The sequence below is a fragment of the Onychomys torridus genome, chromosome 2 (genome assembly GCF_903995425.1).
Source record: "Onychomys torridus chromosome 2, mOncTor1.1, whole genome shotgun sequence".
In the NCBI taxonomy this organism is placed as follows: domain Eukaryota; kingdom Metazoa; phylum Chordata; class Mammalia; order Rodentia; family Cricetidae; genus Onychomys; species Onychomys torridus.
The window spans coordinates 145604280-145624986 of record NC_050444.1 but is presented as its reverse complement, the minus strand read 5'-3'; the positions used below and the strand labels follow the sequence as shown (position 1 = coordinate 145624986).

The 20707-nt window shown below is 50.2% G+C and overlaps 1 protein-coding gene across 1 annotated transcript in view; it reads left to right on the top strand.

The window, feature by feature from the left end:
* The first annotated feature begins 2339 nt into the window (after window positions 1-2339).
* Oprd1 (opioid receptor delta 1) overlaps window positions 2340-20707 on the top strand; it is a 35777-nt gene continuing 17409 nt past the window's right edge. Inside the window, exon 1 of the mRNA XM_036180162.1 lies at window positions 2340-2728. Within this exon, the coding sequence (XP_036036055.1) occupies window positions 2502-2728 (227 nt within the window). The 5' untranslated portion in view covers window positions 2340-2501. The remainder of the gene's footprint in view (window positions 2729-20707) is intronic.

Genomic DNA, 20707 nt, shown 5'->3' with positions numbered 1-20707 from the left:
CTCTTTATCTGCACTTTGCCTCGGGGCTTTTTACCTTTCTTTCCTTCTGTATGTTCTACTTTTCCCACTTTTGTGGCTGGCTGGCCCCAGGCATCTCTCTCTCTCTTTCTCCCTCATTCTCTTCTCTCTCTCTCTCAAGCCTAATTTCCCCCTCCTACTTATTCTCTCTGCCCACTAGCCTCGCCTATTCCTCTACTGCCTAGCTATTGGCTGTTCAGCTTTTTATTAGACCAATCAGGTGACTTAGGCAGGCAAGGTGAAACAGCAACACATCTTTACCTAGTTAAACAAATGCAGCACCCCTTTTCATAGTTAAAGTAATATTCCACAACAAACCACCACAGGTGTGTAGCCAGCCATTCATCCTTCAAACATTCCCTTGACTGCCAGGCTTAGTGGCTCACATCTGTAATTCCAGCACTTGGGAGGCACAGTCAGCAAGATTAGCACAGGTTTGAGGCTAACCTATTCTATATAGTGAGTCCTAGAGCTATACAGTGTGACCTTATATTAAAAAAAAAAAAAAAAGCTAGGAAGTGGTGGCACACACCTTTAATCGCAGCACTCGGGAGGCAGAGGCAGGTGGATCTCTGTGAGTTCGAGGCCAGCCTGGTCTACAAAGCGAGTTCCAGGACAGCCAAGGCTACACACAGAGAAACCCTGTCTAGACAAAGCAAACAAATTGTCCCTTTGGAAGGTGTGTGTGGAAAGGCTCATGAAATTCACAAGAAATAAAAATTCAGCAAACTTGTGACAGACTCTGAGCTTCTTGGCTCAGGTCACATAAACAGCAAAGATTGCCAGGGAGAGGAGTCCCCTCAGTGTTGTGGATGCCTGCAGCTGTGCCAGGGATTTTGTCATCCATGAGTGGGTGGGGCTTTTCTCGGTGATAAAACCGCCCTAGGCTGCCCCACTCTAGTAGGCAACCCTGCTCCTGTAAGTAACTAAAGCAAATAACCAAACTAGACTTGGATAGATTTTTTGGGGGGGTTGTCTATCCCCGCTCTCTCTGTTTGACTAGAAACAGACTTCCCAGGCATGCAACAGTTTGGTAGAGAGAGTGTTCCGGAATGCCTGGGAACCTTAAGGAAAAGGATGGCTCAGGATCTGGGTTGGAGAATGAGTGGGGGAAGAAAGAGTCAGTTAAATGACCCCCAGACCTTTCATTTGCTCTTCTAACAGACCTAGTGGTCCTTACGGTGGTCTTGTTTTTAAGACAGGGTCTCACTGGGAGGTGGTGGTTTAAGACAGGGTCTCACTGGGAGGTGGTGGCGTCCTTTAATCCCAGCACTCTGGGAGGCAGAGGCAGGTGGCTCTCTGAGTTCCAGGCCAGCCTGGTCTACAGAATGAGTTCCAAGACAGGCTCCAAAGCTACACAGAGAAACCCTGTCTCGAAAAACTCACTATAGAGCCTTTCCCCTCTGAGCTGTAAGCCCTTGGGAGCCGGGCCTTCATCTGATTATGTACCAACGTGCCTGTCTCTTACATTAGGCACCTCAGAGAATCCGTGGAGCTAATGAATGGGGTGCAGAAAAGCATGGGCGATAATGGATGTTTGTGGATCTCTCTTTCCTCTCTCAAGCTCTCACGCGTCGCTGAGGCAGCCTGCTAGCTCAGAACTCAGATCCGGACAGGAAAGTTGTGCTTCTCGTAACACACACCCAACTATCCTGAGAGTTGTGACCTTTTCAGCTTGTGGTGGTGAGATGCCAGTGACCTTGATGGCATTAGGTCTGCCACCGCCTGTGCGAGTCCTTACAGGCTCAGGTGGGTGCATTTCCCGTGTCTCCCCCTGGGGTTGTAGCTGGTTTTATGACCAGTTTTCATTAGGATCTTTTGGGGGAACCGGGAGGTTTTGTTTTTTTGCCTCTTGATCAGGAATCCCTGGACTGTTTTGGGAGAAGACAGGGCGAGGACTAGAGCGCACACAACACCGAGTCGCAGGAAAGAAATCTGGGTTCTTTTACTCGGTTGTCTTCATCCCCCCCACCCCCCCAAACCCTATGAAGGCGGCAGGGAGATTTTCTTCGTCTTGCAGATACAGAGGATGAACTTGAGAGCGCTTCAGCGACTCGCTCAAGGTTACTCTCCTCGTCCATGCAGAGGCGGGAGGCGGGATTCGCATCCAGGATCTTCTGACTCCAAAGTGGCACGGGTTGGGGGTGGGGCGAGAGGCCGGGCCGGACTGGGGGCGCCCGGAGTCGGCGGAGCCCAGCGAGGGAGCGCGCGGGAGGCCTCTCCGGCCCAGCCCCCGAGCCGGTGGTGCAGCGCCCGCCCCCCGATCGCGGGCGCAGACTGGCGGCCGCCTCCGAGCCACGTGGTGCGCGCGGCGGCTCGGGGCTCCTGGGGCTTGGGCTAGCGTAGCGGGCGGTCTGCTGGGCGGAGGAGGCGGGAGCGAGCGCTGCAGCCTGCGACGTCGGGGCCGTGGCCTCTGCTGTCCGCGCGCCACTCGCTGGGTCCCTGCGCCCAGGGCGCACGGTGGAGACGGACGCGGCGGCGCCATGGAGCCGGTGCCCTCTGCCCTTGCCGAGCTGCAGTTCCCGCTCCTCATCAACGCCTCGGACGCCTTCCCCAGCGCCTTGCCTAGCGCGAGCTCCAACGCGTCGGGGCGGCCGGGTGCCCGAAGCGCCTCATCCCTCGCCCTAGCCATCGCCATCACCGCGCTCTACTCGGCTGTGTGCGCCGTGGGGCTGCTGGGCAACGTGCTCGTCATGTTTGGCATCGTCCGGTGAGTCGGCCGAGGGCGCCGCGGGGTTTGGTCCCAGGGTCAGTGTGGACACTATGTTTTGCAGATCCGGATCCCCAACCCCGACTTCCCGGGCTCCTGCATGTCCCACACAGAGGCTAAGTCCTCTGAGGTGAGGACAGGTCTCTCTCTCTCTCTCTCTCTCTCTCTCTCTCTCTCTCTCTCTCTCTCTGTGTGTGTGTGTGTGTGTGTGTGTGCTTGCACTAGCCTAATGGGGTAATTTGGCAACACTTTGGGTGTCTATCACACACAGCTTGTGACCCGGTATTTGACAGGAGGAGTGTGTATGTTTGGTCCTCTGAAACCTCACAGGGATGGGCTGAGGTGTTCTACCTATGCCTTGGGTCTTCGGAGCATACAGCAGGGACAGGCTCCAGGCTGTGGGGACAGTCCTCAAATCACATTTGGTAGTCATCTTTTGTGCTTGCTGTAGCAGTGTGGGCTCGTCCCAAATCATCAGTTTGTAATTCTGTATGAGACCGTATTTACATTGTTTCTTATCAAACCTCTAAATTCCTAGGTGGGGGAGATGTCGGCACCTGTCTTTATGCTGTGTGTTCTCTAACAGAGAGCCCCCGTGGTTCCTGTGGACTGGCCACGGGTTCTCTCTTCCTTTCCCCAGTGGCTATGTGGTCAGGAACTCTGGCTATGATTCAGGGCAGGCTATACTCCTTGAGGCCTAGGCTACAGAGCGAGTTCAAGGCTAACTAGAGAATATAGCAAGACCCTGTCTCAAAGGAGAGGGAGGGAGGGAGGGAGGGAGAGAGAGAGAGAGAGAGAGAGAGAGAGAGAGAGAGAGAGAGAGAATATGAATAGGGGCTTAAGAGACACATGATGTAGCTCAGTTGATGATAGCTTATGTAGCATAAATCCCTGGGTTCAAGCTCTAGCACACCATAAAATGGGTGTTGTGGTCCATGGCTGTAATCCCAGCCCCTGGGGGTATGGAAGCAGAAAGCTCAGAAGCCAGAAGTCATCTTTGGTTACATGGAGAACTGGAAGCCAGTCTAGGATAACGGGTTTGGGGTCCAGTGAAATGGGAGAGCACTTGCCTACCAAGGCAACACTGAGTACTGCCTAAGTTAACAAAGTAAAACGTCTCCAACTCACTGTACTTGGAGCACAGTGATGCACAGTGATGTCCCCTCTCATAGCAGGCTTTGTCGTATGCAAGGTTTTGGTGGTCCGCTCTGTCTGCTGCCAAGGTACTGGGGGCTGCTGGGAAGAGTTCTCAACTACACCTTTGAACTTGGGCCACTGAGCCCTGTCTTGTTTAGAGAGGTTCAGTATGTGCCGCTTGCCTTTGCCCCCTCTTGCTCAGATTAGGGGTTCAGATCTACTTCCCGCCAGAAGACATTCCCAAAAGATGATGCGGTGCAGAGGTAAAGGTCATGGCTGTGGGTCAGGAGGTGCCCAGTTTCTACCCCATCTTCAGCATGTCCAACTTATGTGGCCGTGGCCAAACAGCTCACCTTTCCTGAGTCTGTTTCCGGTCCTTTGAAAAGGTATGGTGATTACAATAGGCTGTGGGGAAGATTTGATGGAGTGATGCAGGGAACGGCCTAATAGCAAGCACCTGGAGTGTAGCAGGCCTTCAGTGTGTGTTGGGGGCTGGGACTAGCCAGCGCACCAGCAGCTTCTGCAGTTGTGCCGAATGGGCAGCTGCTGGAGCCTAGTTGTCTATAGTTTCCACGTGGGGCCCCGTCTCCTGTCCTGCAAGGGTGCACATTTAGTCAGCAATTAAAATCGCTGGTGTTAATCATTGCTACACCTGCTAGCCTCGGGGTTTGGTTTTTGTTTGTGACACAGCCCTGGCTGGTCTGAAACTCACTATGTAGAACCAGGCTGGCCTTGAAGTCATCTGTAGAGATCCACCTGTCTTGGCCTCCGGAGTGCTGGAATTAAAGGTGTGCACCACCACACCTGGCCGGCAGAATTTTTGATGCCCAGACTGAGCACAAGCCTCAGGTGGCCTCTAGCTCCTAACAGTCATACTCCAGGGTCCCGAGGTTAGATGCTACCCCAGGATCAAATGCAGCTTCCTAGGGATTTGAGATCCAGGGCAGGGACTTGATTTAGCCAGAGGAGGTGATACCTGGACTGCGTGGTGAAGGAGAAGCTGCAGTTGGCTGTATGGTGAAGTGGGGTGGGGCTTCTCAGGCAGAGGAAGAAAGAGCACTGATGGTGAGAGGTCCCTAGGGAGCAGGGAGTTTCACAGGGAGCCTGGGGGGTCAGAAGGTGGAGAGGCTGCAGGACAAAGGCATAAAAAGCCTTGAGAGTAGTGTCCTTCTCCCTGGGGTTGTTGGGAGCGTCTGCTGTGTTCTGAGCCTCGGGAGCCAGTGATGTGTCTACCAACTGCCTGCCTTCCAGAATGCCCAAGAAAGTGCAGATGCTGGGGGAGTTCCGTAGACACTAGGCAACAGAAGGAATTGATGGGATGGGGGTAGGGGGGGGGCGAGTGAGAACTTGAGAATCTTGGAGACAGGCCAGGGTGGCTGTGTTAGGGACAGACAGTGTGCTGGGGCTCTGGCTGCTAGTCTGGATGTGGCATTGGAGTCTGGACAGATTCTTGGCCCCATGCTAGGAAATCATGGGGTGTCTGGGGATGGGGAGATCTGTGAAGAATGGTGGTCAAGAGGAAGAATCTGGTAAAGGGTGGACTAGGTAAGCAGAGAGTGAGTGTGGGGGAATTGGAGGCTGGTGCCAGACAGTGGGAGGAGCCCTGTGACCCTGGACAGGTAGCCCAACCCCTTGCCTCCAGCCTCCACGGCCTCTCTCTGAAACTCAAGCCTGTTAGACCTAACAGGAAGACAGGAACTGGACCAGTGACTTTGGGTGCCACTAAACAGGGAGAGAGCAGAGTGAACAGCTGCCAGGGCCGGCTGGCCTTGCCCAGAATCTGCCATTTCCTAGGTCTTAGGATCATTCCCTGGGGAGTGTGTGTGACTCACAGACACAGCAGCGTGAGTGGGAGGAGTCACCAAGGACACCGAAGTCTCTCCGGAACTTCTCCTTGGTTCCAGAGCTTCTCCAACCTGTACCACGTTCTGCAGTGGGACTTTCTATTCTCATTCAAAGCCCAGGACATGGGCTTAGAGGCAGCAGGTGCCTCTCACTGCCGAGGAGTGTAGGAGTCACAAGCTCAGCTTTTGTTCTGTGACAGGGTCTCCTGTAGCCCAGGCTGGTCCCAACTTGCTGTGTAGTTGAGGATGAAGGTGAACATCTCGTCTTCCTGTCCTTACCCCACCAAGTGCTGGGTTCCAGACAAGCACACCTAGTTTAGACTCAGGTCTTTCTGAGCCCCCAAACCTTTCTTAACCACTCTGCCTGTGTAGGCTTGAGATGTATGCAGAGTGGAGGTCAGGGTTGTGCAAATCTCTGAGGCCTCAATGTGTGATATCAGAAGCTGAAAGCCCAAATATCAGGGCAGACTGACATTTTCTAGGAGAGTGAGCTTAAACAATATATACATTATCGCCCTGAGCCTCAGTGTTCTGCTCTGTGGAATGGGAGGGTGATAGACCCTCAAAGGATGAGTATGAGGAGATCACGGGGCATGAACCGGCACCAGGTGTTTAGTAAGCCTTTCAGAAACAATTTCTGTAAATCTGGCTGTGGGGGAGGGGTGAGGCTCACCTCTCATTCATCCAGTTGACGTTTATTAAGCTTCAGAGGAGCTCTGGGTGAATGTTACTGGGAAAGTTTATCAGGTCAATATTAGGAGCTTTCTTTTATAGTAAAGATAACTAGATAGTTACTTTAGGACCTAAGGAGACATTCCAGCAGAGGGTGATATTACCCATAATCCTGCTGCCGAGGAAAGCTTAGTCATTTATGTGTATTTCTTTCCCAGCTCTGCTTCTGTACACACACACACACACACACACACACACACACACACAGACACATATGTAAATACACACAAACACACAGAGACACATACATAAATACACACAAACACACACAGAGACATACATAAACACACACAAACACACAGAGACACATACATAAATACACACAAACACACACAGAGACATACATAAACACACACAAACACACAGAGACACATACATAAACACACACATACATACTTGTCTTTATGAAATTAGGATCACGTAGGGAAATCAGGCTCCAGGTATATGGATTTCGTAAGACTGTGTGTGTGAAGGTAATAGAAGGCTTTTACCATGGCCTGCACGGCCCTTCAGCTTTTGCCCATCTTGTCTTCTAAGCTAGCCTGAGGTACAGAATTGAAACCTTGTTTCAAATTAACAAAACAAAAGAGAGAGGGGAAACCAATTTTAAAAAGCCACTGTGGGGCTGGACAGACGGCTCAGTGGTTAAGAGCACTGGCTGCTCTTTCAGACCAGGTTCTGTTCCCAGCCCCCACTTGGCAGCTCACAACTGGCTGTAACTCCAGTTCTAAAGGATTCGACTGACCCCCTCTTCTGGCCCGTGAGGGTACTGCGTGAGTACAGGGCAAAGATGAACTAGCTGCCACAGAAGATAAAAGTAAACATATGTATTTTTAAAAGCCCATGGATTTGGTTTTGGTTTTTGAGACAGGGTTTCTCTGTGTAGCCCTGGCTGTCCTGGATCTCACTCTGTAGACCAATTTGACCTCGAACTCACAGAGATCCACCTGCCTCTGCCTCCCAAGTGCTGGAATTAAAGGCTCTACCTACCACCAGGTTCTATTTTTATTTTTTAAAGATCTATTTATTTTATAAGCATTTGCCTTTGTGAATGTATGTGCACCGTGTGCATGCCCGATGTCCAAGGGGATCAGAAGAAGGTGTCAAATCTCTTGAGCTGGAGTTACTGGATGGTTGTGAACCTCCATGTGGGTGCTGGGAACCGAGCCTGGGTCCTCTGCAACACCAGCAAGTGCTTTTAACCCAGGAGCCATCTTGTCCAGTCCTATCATCCTAATCTTCCATCTCTCACAATTAGATTTGTTTAATTTTATGTGTGTTTGCTTGCACGTTTGTGTGTGCACCACATCCATGCCTGGTGCCTGAGGAGGCCAGAAGAGGGTATCAGATTATCCTGGAGCTGGAGTTACAGGCAGTTGTGAGTTGCCAGATGTGGGAACTGAACTTGGATCCTCTGGGAGAGCAACAAGGGCTCCTAACCACTGAGCTATCTCTCCCCAGCCCCTTATTTCTCCCACCATCATGGCAATCTAGATGGCACTCCTATGACTATTTTGAGTAAGTGTGGTTGTACATCCCTCCCACCGTTTCTGTATAGACCCCTGCACCCCCAGTCAGAACCCCTTCTTTTTTGTTTTTTTGTTCGTTTGTTTTTCGAGACAGGGTTTCTCTGTGTAGTTTTGGTGCCTGTCCAGGGTCTTGCTCTGTAGCCCAGGCTGGCCTCGAACTCACAGAGCTCCACCTGGCTCTGCCTCCCGAGCGCTGGGATTAAAGGCATGCACTACCACTGGTCAGAGCTCTTTAAGGATGACCTGGCTGCTGCCCTGTAAGGCGGTTCTTGTTGCTGAAGGGATAAAGCAGATTCTAGAAAGGCACTGGGCACAAGTGTGGTGTCAGAGATTCAGATAGATGGAGAAAGATAAGACAAGCAAAAATTCAGGCTTCCCCCACCCTAGCTGGGATTGCAAGAATGAGTCTCCACCAGCTGTGACCCCAGGGCTCATCCCTGCACACATACACCCCTGCCAGATGTCTGGACTTTGAGAGGCAAGGGCAAAGCATGATTTTATTAAACTCAGGATCCTGGGACTTTGAAATCAAATTGGCTACCCAGAATATCTTCCCAGCACAGGAAGGAGGGTAATCGCAGGGTAGAGCAGAAAGCCTGGCTTAAATTAGCGAGTTACCAACATGCAGGCTGTTGTGCCCCGTTTCCAGTTGGGGCGGTGGGGTGGGGTGGGGTGGCTGCCTGTGTTCTACTGATTTATAGCTCCCAGCACAGCTGCAGAAATCAGCGGCTTTGTCTCAGGCCTGGGAGGGTGTGTGGAGACGCAGCTTGTCCTCTACAGTCTTCCTAGTCTCTGATGAGTGAAAAGAAAGCTTCATCTTCAAAGTCCTACTGGGTCAGAATTCCTACTGCCAGAGGCTGCATGGTTAAGAACGCTTGCTGAGCCTGAGCTGGGCGGTGGTGGCTCATGTTTTTAATCTTGGTACTCAGGAGGCAGAGGCCTCAGGTGGATCTCTGAGTTTGAGGCAGCCTGGTCCATGGAGAGAGTTTCAGGGCAGCCAGGGCTACATTGAGAAACCTTGTCTCAAAAAACCAAAAAAAACCAAAAAAAACAAAAAAACAAAAAACCAACCAACCAACCAAACAAACAAAAAAACCCAAACTAAAACAACAACAGCAACAAACCTTGCTGCTTTTCCAGAGAACACAAGTTTGGGTCTTAGCACCCAACTTGACAGCTCACAGTTCCCTGTAACTCCAGCCCCAGGGAATCCGATAGGGAATCTTCTGGCCTCTACAGGCTCTTAAACACATGTGTGAGCACCCGCACCCCCCTACACACACACACACACACACACACACACACACACACACACACACACATACACACACACACACACACACACACACAGAGATATACACACCAATTTTTTTTTTAAAGATTTTACTATTTTTATTTTTATTTTTATTTATTTATTTATTTTTCTGAGACAGGGTTTCTCTGTGTAGCTTTGCGCCTTTCCTGGAACTCACTTGGTAGTCCAGGCTGGCCTCGAACTCACAGAGATCTGCCTGCCTCTGCCTCCCGAGTGCTGGGATTAAAGGCGTGCGCCACCACCGCCCGGCTACTATTTTTATTTATGTGTATGTATATTTACCCTGCATGTGTGTCTGTACCACACACATGGCTGGTGTCATCAGAGCATCAGAAAGAGCATCAGATCATCTGAAACTAGAGTTACAGATGGTTGTGAGCCATTGTGTGGGTACTAGGAACCAAACCTATGGAGTCACAGATGGTTGTGAACCACCATGTGGATGCTGGGAAACCCAAGCCCTCTGGAAGAGCAGCCAGTGCTTTTAAACTCTAGGCCATCTCTCCAGCCCCACACCCCCTTTTAAAAACATCTTAAAATCAACAACAAAAATCTCAGCTGGACTCTTGCCTTTGATCCAGTATTTGGGAGGCAGAGGCAGGCGGATCTCTGTGAGAGCCAGGCCGGCCAGGACTCCATAGTGCCACCCTGTCTCACAACAGAACACAAAACAACTGCAGCAGGGGAAGGCCTGCCTCCTTCATCTGCAGAAGCCACTCTGTCACCAAGCCCAAAGCTTGGAGATGTGGAGGACTATGGTGGACAAAGCATGGTGTGCTAGGAGTCCCTGGGTTCAAGTCCCAGGCCGTCACCTGTCACGAGTGGTGGTGGACAGTTGCAGTCTCAGCCCTAGGGACGTGACGGTTCAGAAGGTCGGGCAGTGGGGGCTAAACAAACACCATCCACGGACGATGAATCAAGGAAGCTGAAACACGCATGGGAGATGCCGCAGCAGGGTACAGCAGGCGAGCAGAGGTCCGTTGCTAGGAGGGAGGATGTTTCAGGCAGAAGGTGGTCATGATGCTTGTGTGACCTCAGCACCCGGCCTGACCCCCACAGGAAGAGTTGGTCCTCCAAAACCAGTGGGCTGGCTGCCCAGCACTTTGATTACGTGAAGAGAGAGGCTGGTGCTCCTGGCCGAGCCAGATGACCCTGCAGGACCTGTGGGGGAACATCTGCTCCCTTGGTTATAAACACTTATCTTGTTAGAGTGCCCTGTGTCTGGTGATTTTCCATGGCTCCTTGAAGGAGCAAGCGGAGCTGCTAGATGAGCAGGTAGCTATGAGACACTCTTCCTACTTCCTGAGGCCTCGTCACCCCAGGCCACCCAGGGCAGCCTAGCAAAGCCCAGTGTGTGGCCTTGGCAAAAGCGAACACTAAAGTCACCCCAGCTTTCCCGTGCAACTCCTAGCTGAAGATCAGAGACACAAACTCTCTCTTAATCTTCCTGACACTCCTGTTTAGCAGGAACAGTTTAATATGCCCATTTCACAGGCAAGTAAGCCAAGGCTCAAAGAGGAGAGACGCTGGCCTGAGGACACCTTGTCAGTGTCTGATGGCAGAGCCCATTCTCTTTCCACATCCTGTCATGATGGCTTTTATAACCTTGACCCCGGCCCCCCAGCACAGCCCATTTTCTGTGTGAGGGGTGAGGAGACCCCAATTCACTGGCCCTGAACTTAGCCTGAGTATTAGTTCTGTTTCTATCACTGAAAAAGAGCCCTTGGGCTACCGTTCTAGGGGGCTCCTGTAGTTGTGGGGTGCAGGTAGGTAAGTCCGGTAGAGCGGTCGCCAGGTAGGAAAGCCTCCAGCAAAGCTGGTGCTACATTCCACAGGAGATTGAGTCTTCTTCCAGGGGAAGGGGAAGGTCTCAGTGTTGTTCTAAAAAAAACTAATTCAATTCATTTTTTTATGGGGGGGACACATTCCACAGCATGGATCAGAGGACATCTTTGTGGACTCGGTGCTTCCACCTTTACCTGGGTTCCGAGGTTTGCATTGTTGGGAGGCAGGCAGGCACCTTTACCCTCTGAGCCATCCCAGAGGCCCTTAGTGGTGTCCTGAAGGCCTTGTAACTGATCGCACGAGGGATCCCGATGATCAAGGTTAATCTCCTTCACTTGGCTCAGCTGATTATAAAAGTCCTTCCCAGCCATACCTGAGTTCGATAGCGGGATACTGCAGTCTAGCTGAGCTGTGTGGCCTTGGGCAAGTTCCTTTGCTTCTCTGAGCAGCTTCCTAGTTCCTAGCTCACTGTTGCTGTCAGGATTAAACGCAATGACATTATTCAGGTGCCTCCTCGTTTACCATCACTTAGAAGAGGGGGACCCAGTGACAAAGGACTTTCTAGTCTTGTCAGTCGATGGCTGGGAAGAGCTGCATTGCATTTAGGAACACTGTCCCCCCCCCCTTTTTTTGAGACAGGGTTTCTCTGTGTCGCTTTGCGCCTTTCCTGGAACTCACTTGGTAGACCAGGCTGGCCTCGAACTCACAGAGATCTGCCTGCCTCTGCCTCCTGAGTGCTGGGATTAAAGGCATGCGCCACCATCGCCCAGCTAAAAGAGTAGATTTCTTTTTTTTTTTTCTTTTCTTTCTTTCTTTTTCTTTTTTACTTTTTTAAAGTTTGTTATGTATACAGGGTTTTGTCTGCATATGTGCCTGCAGGCCAGTAGAGGGCACTAGATGCCATTACAGATGGTTGTGAGCCACCGTGTGGCTGCTGGGAATTGAACTCAGGACCTCTGGAATAGCAGCCAGATGCTCTTAACCTCTGAGCCATCTCTCCAGCCCCTGACTGTTCCCCTTTTAAAAGAGATTCAGAATTTGTAGCCAGGCAGTGGTGACACACGCCTTTAATCCCAGCACTCAGGAGGCAGAGGCAGGCAGATCTCTGTGAGTTCGAGGCCAGCCTGGTCTACAGAGCGAGTTCCAGGACAGCCTCCAAAACTACACAGAGAAACTCTGTCTCGAAAAACAAAAAACAAATCCAAAACCAAAGCAACAACAACAACAAAATGAACTTGCTGTGTAGACCAGGCTGCCCTCAAACTCATAGAGATCCATTTGCCTGTGCTTCCTGAGAGCTGGGATTAAAGGCAGGCACCACCACACCTGACTGGCCTCACACTCTTCCAGGACTATAGGTGGGTGCCATGTGTCCTCTTAAGACACCAGGATACATCTTAGGTACCCCCATGCCCTTATTTAACCCTGTTTACCTCGTAAAGCCCCCTGTACCCCTCACTCACAGTGGGAATTTTGGACATGTGAAGCCTTAGGAGGCTTCTTCAAACAGCAGCAGAGACAGAGACAAGAATGTGTGCTCATCAGGCTGGGGAGACAGTTCAGCACCCACCCAAAAGCTGCTTGTAACGGTGTCTTCTGAACCGCTGTGCTGGACAGGGGCAGAGATGGCAGATGCCAGCCTAGCTGAAAGGGTGAACTCCAAGTTCGTTGAGATACCCTGTCCCAAAAAATAAGGTGGAGAGCAACAGAGGAAGGTCCTGGAAGCTGATCTCTGACTTCCACATAAGCATTCTCTGTCTCTCTGTCTCTCTGTCTCTCTGTCTCTCTGTCTCTCTCTCTCTCTCTCACACACACACACACACACACACACACACACACACACAGATACAGATGAGGGTAATAAGCGAGGTTTTATAGTGGTACTAGCCCTATTTGCTCTCCTTCCCTCTGGCTTCTCCTCCCCTTCTGGCTTCTCCTCCCCTTCTGGCTTCTCCTCCCCTTCCCTGTGGCTTCTCCTAGAGAGCAGAAACTGCTTCCTCCATTCTCTGTGCTGTTCCTAGCTCCTGACCCTAAGAGGCCATCATTAAATAGTTCTGAAATCTCTAACTGGTACTTGGTTCCCTCTGCAGAGTCGCTGAGCCCTACAATAGAAAGTCACAGCCACCAGGTAAAAGGGAATAAGATGCTAGAATCGCAGGTTGCTGTCCCTCCAGGGCAACCCCTGTCTTCTCACCTAGTAAGGAACTCTTCCCCCCAGGGAGCTCTCTCTGATGGCAACAGTGACCCCTGTGTCCCCCCCATCAAAGCAGGGACCACATCTTTTCCTTCTTCCTCTCCATGCTTCCTTTTGGGTATCTAACCCTGGGCCTCATACATACTTGGCAACTGTCCTACCACCAAAGCACACCTGAGCCTCCATGCACTGTTTCAAACATCCAAGTACTCATCCGTCTGTCTGACTGTCCCATGAGTGGGTGTGGGGTGGGGAGAGCCTGGCACACACGGTTTGTAGGAAGGTCATGCCTTGTTTGTGGAAACCCAGACACTGATTACCACACTGAAGGTCTCTCTGTACACACACACACACACACACACACACACACACACACACACACACAGCAGTCTGATATCATAGTATCAGCCTCAAGAACCAACCATCTTGGTTTTTTAGATAAACTCTCTCACTGGAACCTGGAAGCTAGGGCGCAAAGCCTTGGCTTAGGCAGCCTGGCTGCCCAGCCAGCAAGTCCCAGCAAATCTGTCTGTCTTGCCTCCTTAGCACCACCATGCCTGGTTTGTTCACGGGGCTCCTGGGGATTGAACTCAGATCCTCATGCTTCCACAGAAAGCACTTTACTAACAAGCTGTCTCCCTAGCCCCAGATTCTGCTCTCTTGGAGCTCCCATGATGTCTGGATACATTCGCCCCACAATCCAGCCATCCTTAAGCAGAGTCAAGGATCAGGGAACAAGAGCTCTTTGCGTGTGCTCCGGTTCTCCAACAGAAGCTAGGCCTTTGGCCTAGTTATTGCTAAGTATAGCTTGGCTGGTCTCCCCACTCATGTTAAACTCAGGGGCTCTTTATTTCCACGTTCCAACTGTAATCTTCTCCTGTGATAAGCTCACGGGGCTTCATTATAATTAACCACTTTCCTTCCTCAGGCTCTGCCAAAACTGAGACAGCTAATTTATTTCTGGCCAAGTGCCATCCCTCTTAAATGGTGGGCAGGGACAGAGCTTGAAGTCCTTGCTGTCCAGGCAGGCTTGTTTTGTCCTTTGGGAGAACAATCACCCTTTGTCTGCAAATAGAGGGAGCTCCAGCTGGACCCCTAGCTGCTGGCAGTTGCAATGTTGACTGTTCTTTGTTCGCCCACAATGCAGCCAGCCTTTGGGATCCCTGTGGTAATACTGCTGCCTCTAAGCCTTCATCTGTAAAACAGAGGGGTTGATCTCTATCCCGGGGAGAAGGTTAGGGGTAGTGGCTAGGAATGTGAGATTTAGAATCCCAGGGACTAGAGACCTAATTCAGGACCTGCTTGGCAACTTCACCTTTCTGCTTCTCAGCCTTCTCCTTGGAGATAAATGATGCTCCCCTCTTGTGTGGTTATGTTGGTTCAGTGGGAGAATGAATGCCCTGTATCCCCAGCAAGTAAACCTGCCCACAGTTAGGAGTCTGCACATGGCTGGGCCACAGTGGTGCACACCTTTAATCCCAGCAGAGGCAGGCAGATCTCTGAGTTTGAGGCCAGCCTGGTCCATGAAATGAGTCCTAGGATAGCCAGGACTACACAAAAAGAAAAAGAAAAAAGAAAAAAAAAATCTGCATGCCTACCTAGCTAGCTAGCTTCCTTTTCAGTATTAATAGTCTATATTAGCAGGCCTGTAGTCTTAGTACTCTGGAGGACTGCAAGATCAAGGATGGCCTGGGCTACAAAATAAAACCCTGTCTCAGGCAACAACATGTCCTTGTGCCTGTAAAAACAAAACAAAACAAACAAAAAGCCCTCATCTCAAAACTAAAACCAAAGCAAGAAGCTGCCAAAGTTTCTTCTTTCAGGAGGGTAGAGGTCTGCACTCGAGGCGTGGTCAGGCTCTGGGGAGAATCTTTCCTCTGCTGGGCTGGTCGCTGCCATCCCCTGCTTTCTAACGGTCACTCCCATTTGCCCTCCACTCTCACAAGGGCATCCTCCTTATTTTCTCACGTTCATCCCTGCATGCATCCTCTCTTTGGCCAATAAGAAGGGGAGTGGCTGAACTGGTAAAGGGGCTTGCTGCTAAACCCGACGACCTCAGTCCAATCCTTGGGACCCACTTGGTGGAAGGCAAGAACTCAATCTTGAAAGCCGTCCTTTGATCTCCACGTGCATGATGTGGTGTGCATGCCCCTCCCCTAAATAAATAAATAAATAATGTTTGTTTGTTTGTTTATTTATTTAAGAATCCCAAGGAGCTGAAGAGATAGCTCAATGGTAGAGGCTGAGTGAGCATTGCCAAAGTACTTGGTTCAGTCCCGGCTCACAAACAAACCTTAAATAGGGAAAGAATTTGGACAGGAAATGCAGCTCAGTGCTTTCCTGCCAGTTTATACAGGCTCCTGTTTCAATCTCAGTGTTGGGAGGTGGGGCAGTCTAGGGCCAACCCTCATCTGGTATGGCTTCGATGCTTCCCTGTAAGTGTACATTGTCAGGTTGACATGCATCCTGGGCACAGCATTGACCTCAGCCTCCCCACTGAGGCTTATTTTTCTCCACCATGAAGTGAGAAAACCATAGCAGTGGTTCCACAGGGTTCCTGGAGTGGTTAAGTAAGGTGGCCGGTGTCCCTGTCATAGTCAAGTTGGTGGAATGTGTCAGGTACTTGGGAGCACCTGTCAGTGTCACGGCTGAGGTGGAGGTGGTTGTTATGGTCTGCCATCTGTTGAGCTATGCTGGGTTGGTCATATCTGGGAGCCCATCAGAACTGACCATGTAGATATCTGCAGAGAGCATCTGCAGAGAGCCTGGAGCTCTGTTGGAGACCTTGGAGTCCAGGACAAGACCTTGGGTTTTCACTGAGCCTTAGCTTCCAAGAGGGCGGCTCCCAGAAGTCAGGAAACTGAGTCTGTTTGGCCTTTTACCTCCTCTCCAGGCCTCACTTTGATCATCTGTAAAGGGGAAGGGGAAGTGTAAAGTCCAGCCTCCCTGGAGATCAGAGCCTCTTCCAGTCTGAAGATAGGACGTACAGGGCTCTGTGTCCCAGAGCTGCCTGAGTTCTGAAATCACAAGTTCAAAGTCAAGGCCCATCCACTAGGAGGGACCTTTCCTTGCCTCTTCCTTGGGTTATGGTTCCTGGAATCTCAGAGTTAGAAGGAATGTTCAAAGTGGGGAATTCCCAGTGCTCCAGACAATTCCTTAGCTGTGCCTACATGGCTCCTACTACAATACAGTTCCCATCTTTACTTGGCTGCTGCCTCCTCCCTGTGTCATAGGAGGACATTTGAAGGTTGGTCCCAGTCTTGTAATTCAGGTACTCATACCTCAGGGTCCTTCTCTTCATCTGCAAATACTCTTTACCCAATAATCTCATATTCACAAGGACTGGAGTTTGGGATATAAATGTGTCTTTTTTAGGGACTATTTTAGTTAGGCTTTCTTTCTTTCTTTTTTTTTTTTTTTTTTTTTTTTTTGAGGCAGGGTTTCTCTGTGTAGTTTTGGAGCCTTTCCTGGAGCCCACTCTGTAGCCCAGGCTGGCCTCAAACTCACAGAGATCCACCTGCCTCTTCCTCCCGAGTGCTGGGGTTAAAGGCGTGCGCCACCACTGCCCAACCTTAGGGTTTCTATTGCTGTAAAAAGACACCATGACCACAGCAACTCTTAAAAAGGAAACATTTCACTGGGCTGGCTCACTTACAGAGATTTAGTCCATTATCATCATGACAGGGAGTGTGGGGGCGTGCAGGCAGACATGGTGCTGGAGGAGTAGCTGAGAGTCCTACATCTTGCAGGCAACACTGAGCAAAGCTGGAGCCACAGAGACCTCAAAGCCCGCCCCCACAGTGACACACTTCCTCCAAGAAGACCACACCTACTCCAACAAAGCCACATCCTTGAACAGCCACTCCCTAAAGATTATGGGGGCCAGTTACATCTAAATCACCACAGGGGCACACTACTGTAGTAAATCTCACCATGGTTGAGGAGGTGCCCACCTCAGTTCTCAGCTCTCATGGAGGTACAGGGAATGGGGAATTTCTGGAGAAGTCAGACTTGGATCCATGAGTAGACCCAGGAAGAATATTGGCAGGTGGAAGAGAGGTTGTTTTTCCTCTGTGGTGCTGGGGATGGGGGTGGGGTCTGCCTTTGAACCATGCTCGAAGCCATGCAGTTGCTAGGTTCTAAGAGAGAACTCACTTGCTTGTACTGCAAGGCGCCCCAACAGTGGGCTGGAGCATGTCCCCCACTGCGCTCCTGTACAGAGCCCATCTGGAACACCCGCTGTTCCCACTTTGAATATTCCTCTGGCTCTGAGGTCCCAGGAACTGTATCCCGAGGCACTCACCAGTTAGTTGCACCTACAGAGGTTTTGTGGTAACAGGAGCATGGACGCAGCCTTTGCATCCTTCAGTGGAGGATTTCCAACTGACTTTGGTTAGGACTCAGCCCAGTGGAGTCTGTCTTTGTACATTTACTAAGACAGGATCTCAGCTGGGCAGTGATGCTGCACGCCTTTAGTCCCAGCACTCTGGAGGTAGAGGTAGATGCATCTCTGTAGTTTGAGACCAGCCTGGTCTACAGAACAAGTTCCAGGACATCCAGGGCTACACAGAGAAACCCTGTCTTAAAAAACAAAACAAACAAACAAGCCAACAAAAAAATGAAGATCTCCTGCACCTACTCGGCCTCCAACTCTCTCTCTAGGTGAAGATGACTCTGAACTTCTGATCCTTTTGCTGCTCCTGCTAGAACTACAGGCCTGTGCCACCACACCTAGCTTATTCAGTCTTGGGGCTTGAACCCAAGGCTTTGGCATGCTAGGCAAACACTCTACTAGCAGGGTCTCACTATGCAGCATCACCTTAGCCTTGAACTCATGGTCATGTTTCAACTTCAAGTGTTAGGATTACAGGCATGTACTGCCAATCATGGACCTCTGTCTGGTTTTGTATGGTCCTTGAGCTAAAATTTATGTCTACATAAACTGGGCTTGGAGAGATGGCTCAGCAGTTAAGAGCATGGGCTTCTCTTCCAGAGGACCCAAATTTCATTTCTAGCATCTACAAGGTGCCTCACAACTGTCTGTAACTCCAGTTCTGGGAATATGATCCCCTTTCCTGGCCTCTTCAGGTACCAGGCACGCAAGTGTTGCACATACATGCAGGCAAAACACTCATACACATTAAAAAAAAGTAGAAGAATATAGGATGGAGACCTAGTGGATGCCTAATGATGACTATTATTTATCTAGTATTCACTCTTTGGCCCTGTGCAGAAAAAGCTTGGTGACCTTTGGACTGTAAAGCAACCACTGGAAATATTAATTTGTGGGGCTGGAGAGATAGCTCAGTGGTTAAGAGCACTCACTACTCTTCCAATAGGTCCTGAGTTCAATTCCCAGCACCCACATGGAAGCTCACAACTGCCTGATGCCTTCTTCTGGTGTGCAGATATACATGCAGACAGAGTACCCATATACATGAATAAATACATCTAAAAATAAAGGCATATACCACCATATATATTAAAAATATTAATTCATATATGAATACAGAAAGGTGGCCACAGCACATTGCTAAGAGAAGGTTAAACAGTCTTGGAGCATGCTCCCTTTCATGGAATATGGTGTTTATGTGTGGGCGTGGTATCGGCAATAAGGACTTCTGCAGTGTTGACCCTGGCTTCCGTGCCTTTCTTAGGATATGATTCCGTGTTTGAAGACTCACTAGTAAACAGCTGTTATACCCTAGGGTTGGAAAGCATTTAGGCAGAATACTAATTGTAAATACTGCAGTGATCCACAGAGAGTTGGGTTGGCTTTGGTCTCCACATTGAGTTCGTATCCTGAGGTCCCACAAGGTCGATCGGACGGTTGATACTGCTGTTAATTTTTGCTCTCCTGCCTCTGTTTTGGAGAAAAACAACATCATTACCACCTCCATTTAGTTAAAATCAAATTAGCTCCCTAGGATAAATGAGTGAAGATTTTTCTTTCCACCTGCAGGGCTGACTCACTTTAGACCCAGGGCAAAGAGGGTCATCTTTCAGGGGGCCTGGGTAGGTCCAAGATGAGGAAGGAGGGGGGCTGAAGGAGAGAGAGCGACCTTGATTTGATTCTTTGGTCTGTGGGCTCCTTGCTTCTGAAGATCAAGGTACCTTGATGCATTCCCACTGGTGCTCATCAATGAATACCAGGTGCTACTCTACCTGTCCTTACTCAGGCTGCTGGGGTCCCAGTGCCTGCCTGGTGTGGAAGACAGACAGCTTTATATACACCCATTCCACAGATGTGTCTTGGGCAGCCGCTCTCTGCCTGGTGCTGCCTTAGGCAGCAGGCTTTTCGGAGAGGGAGACAAATGTTGTCCTTGCTCTTGGGGTCTTATATTTAATTGACATGGAGCGTGTGAGCGACACACACAGCCCACTGAGTACACAGGGGAGGAGAAGCTAAAACCTGAGTCCAGAGGAGACACCAGCCTTCAGGTAGACCACTAAACCTCTTCCTGACTGTGACCACGACAAGTTCATTACCCAACTTGATAAATTGAGGTCTGTAATTGCTATCTACCCCATGGAGTGCTGTGGAGATTAAATGATGTAAATGGCTCGTCTGCGTGCCTGGCACACAGTAGATGTCCAGTGATGTTTATTATCTGTTTGAAGCAAACCAAGGCGGAGGCACTCTCGCTGCCCAGAAACCTCAGACAGAGGTGAGTGTTTTGTTCTGAGTGGACCTTTTCCTCCTGGCCCCCTGGGTCTGTCACTGTGCCTGTGACATTATTTATAAGTCTGGTCATACCTAAGCAGCTGAGCTGTGAGCAGGTTGTCTCCAATTACCCAGAGGGGGCGGGAACGTGTGAAAACCAGCCGACTCTGGACCCATTCATTACCAGAGCAGGGAAAGCCTTGACAAAGTGAACAACAGGAAACACGGCGCTATGGGGCAGTGGCTTCGAGCCAGCGCTCGGGGACCGTGAGGCTGAGTGTGGTTTCTCACTGTCCCTTTTCCAAGCCACACGTCTTTGAGATCTGTACAGCTCATCAGTAGATAGAGAATTTTCTTTCCTCCTTTCCTTTTTTCCTTTCTTTCTTTTTTTTGGACAGGGTTTCAATCTGTAGCCCAGGCTGGCCTTGAACTCTTGACAATCCTCCTGCTTCAGTCTCCCAAGTTCTGGAATTACAGGCATGTACCTCCGAAGGTAAGATTGTATTAACCCAAGGTTGCAGTGAGGAGGAACAGAGATCTTGTGTTCCGTGCTTTTGGCATAGTGCCTGGCTCATAAAAGAAAAGGCATTCCAAGAATTTGATATTATATTATTTATTTTGAGACAAGGTCTTGCTGTGTTGCCTTGGCTGGCCTGGAACTTGCTTTGTAGATCAGACCGGTCTCATACTCATTGAGCTCTACCTGTCTCTTCCTCTCAAGTGCTAGGAGTAATGGCATGGGCTACTGTGGCCCCCGTCACTCCAAGAATATGGCTTCA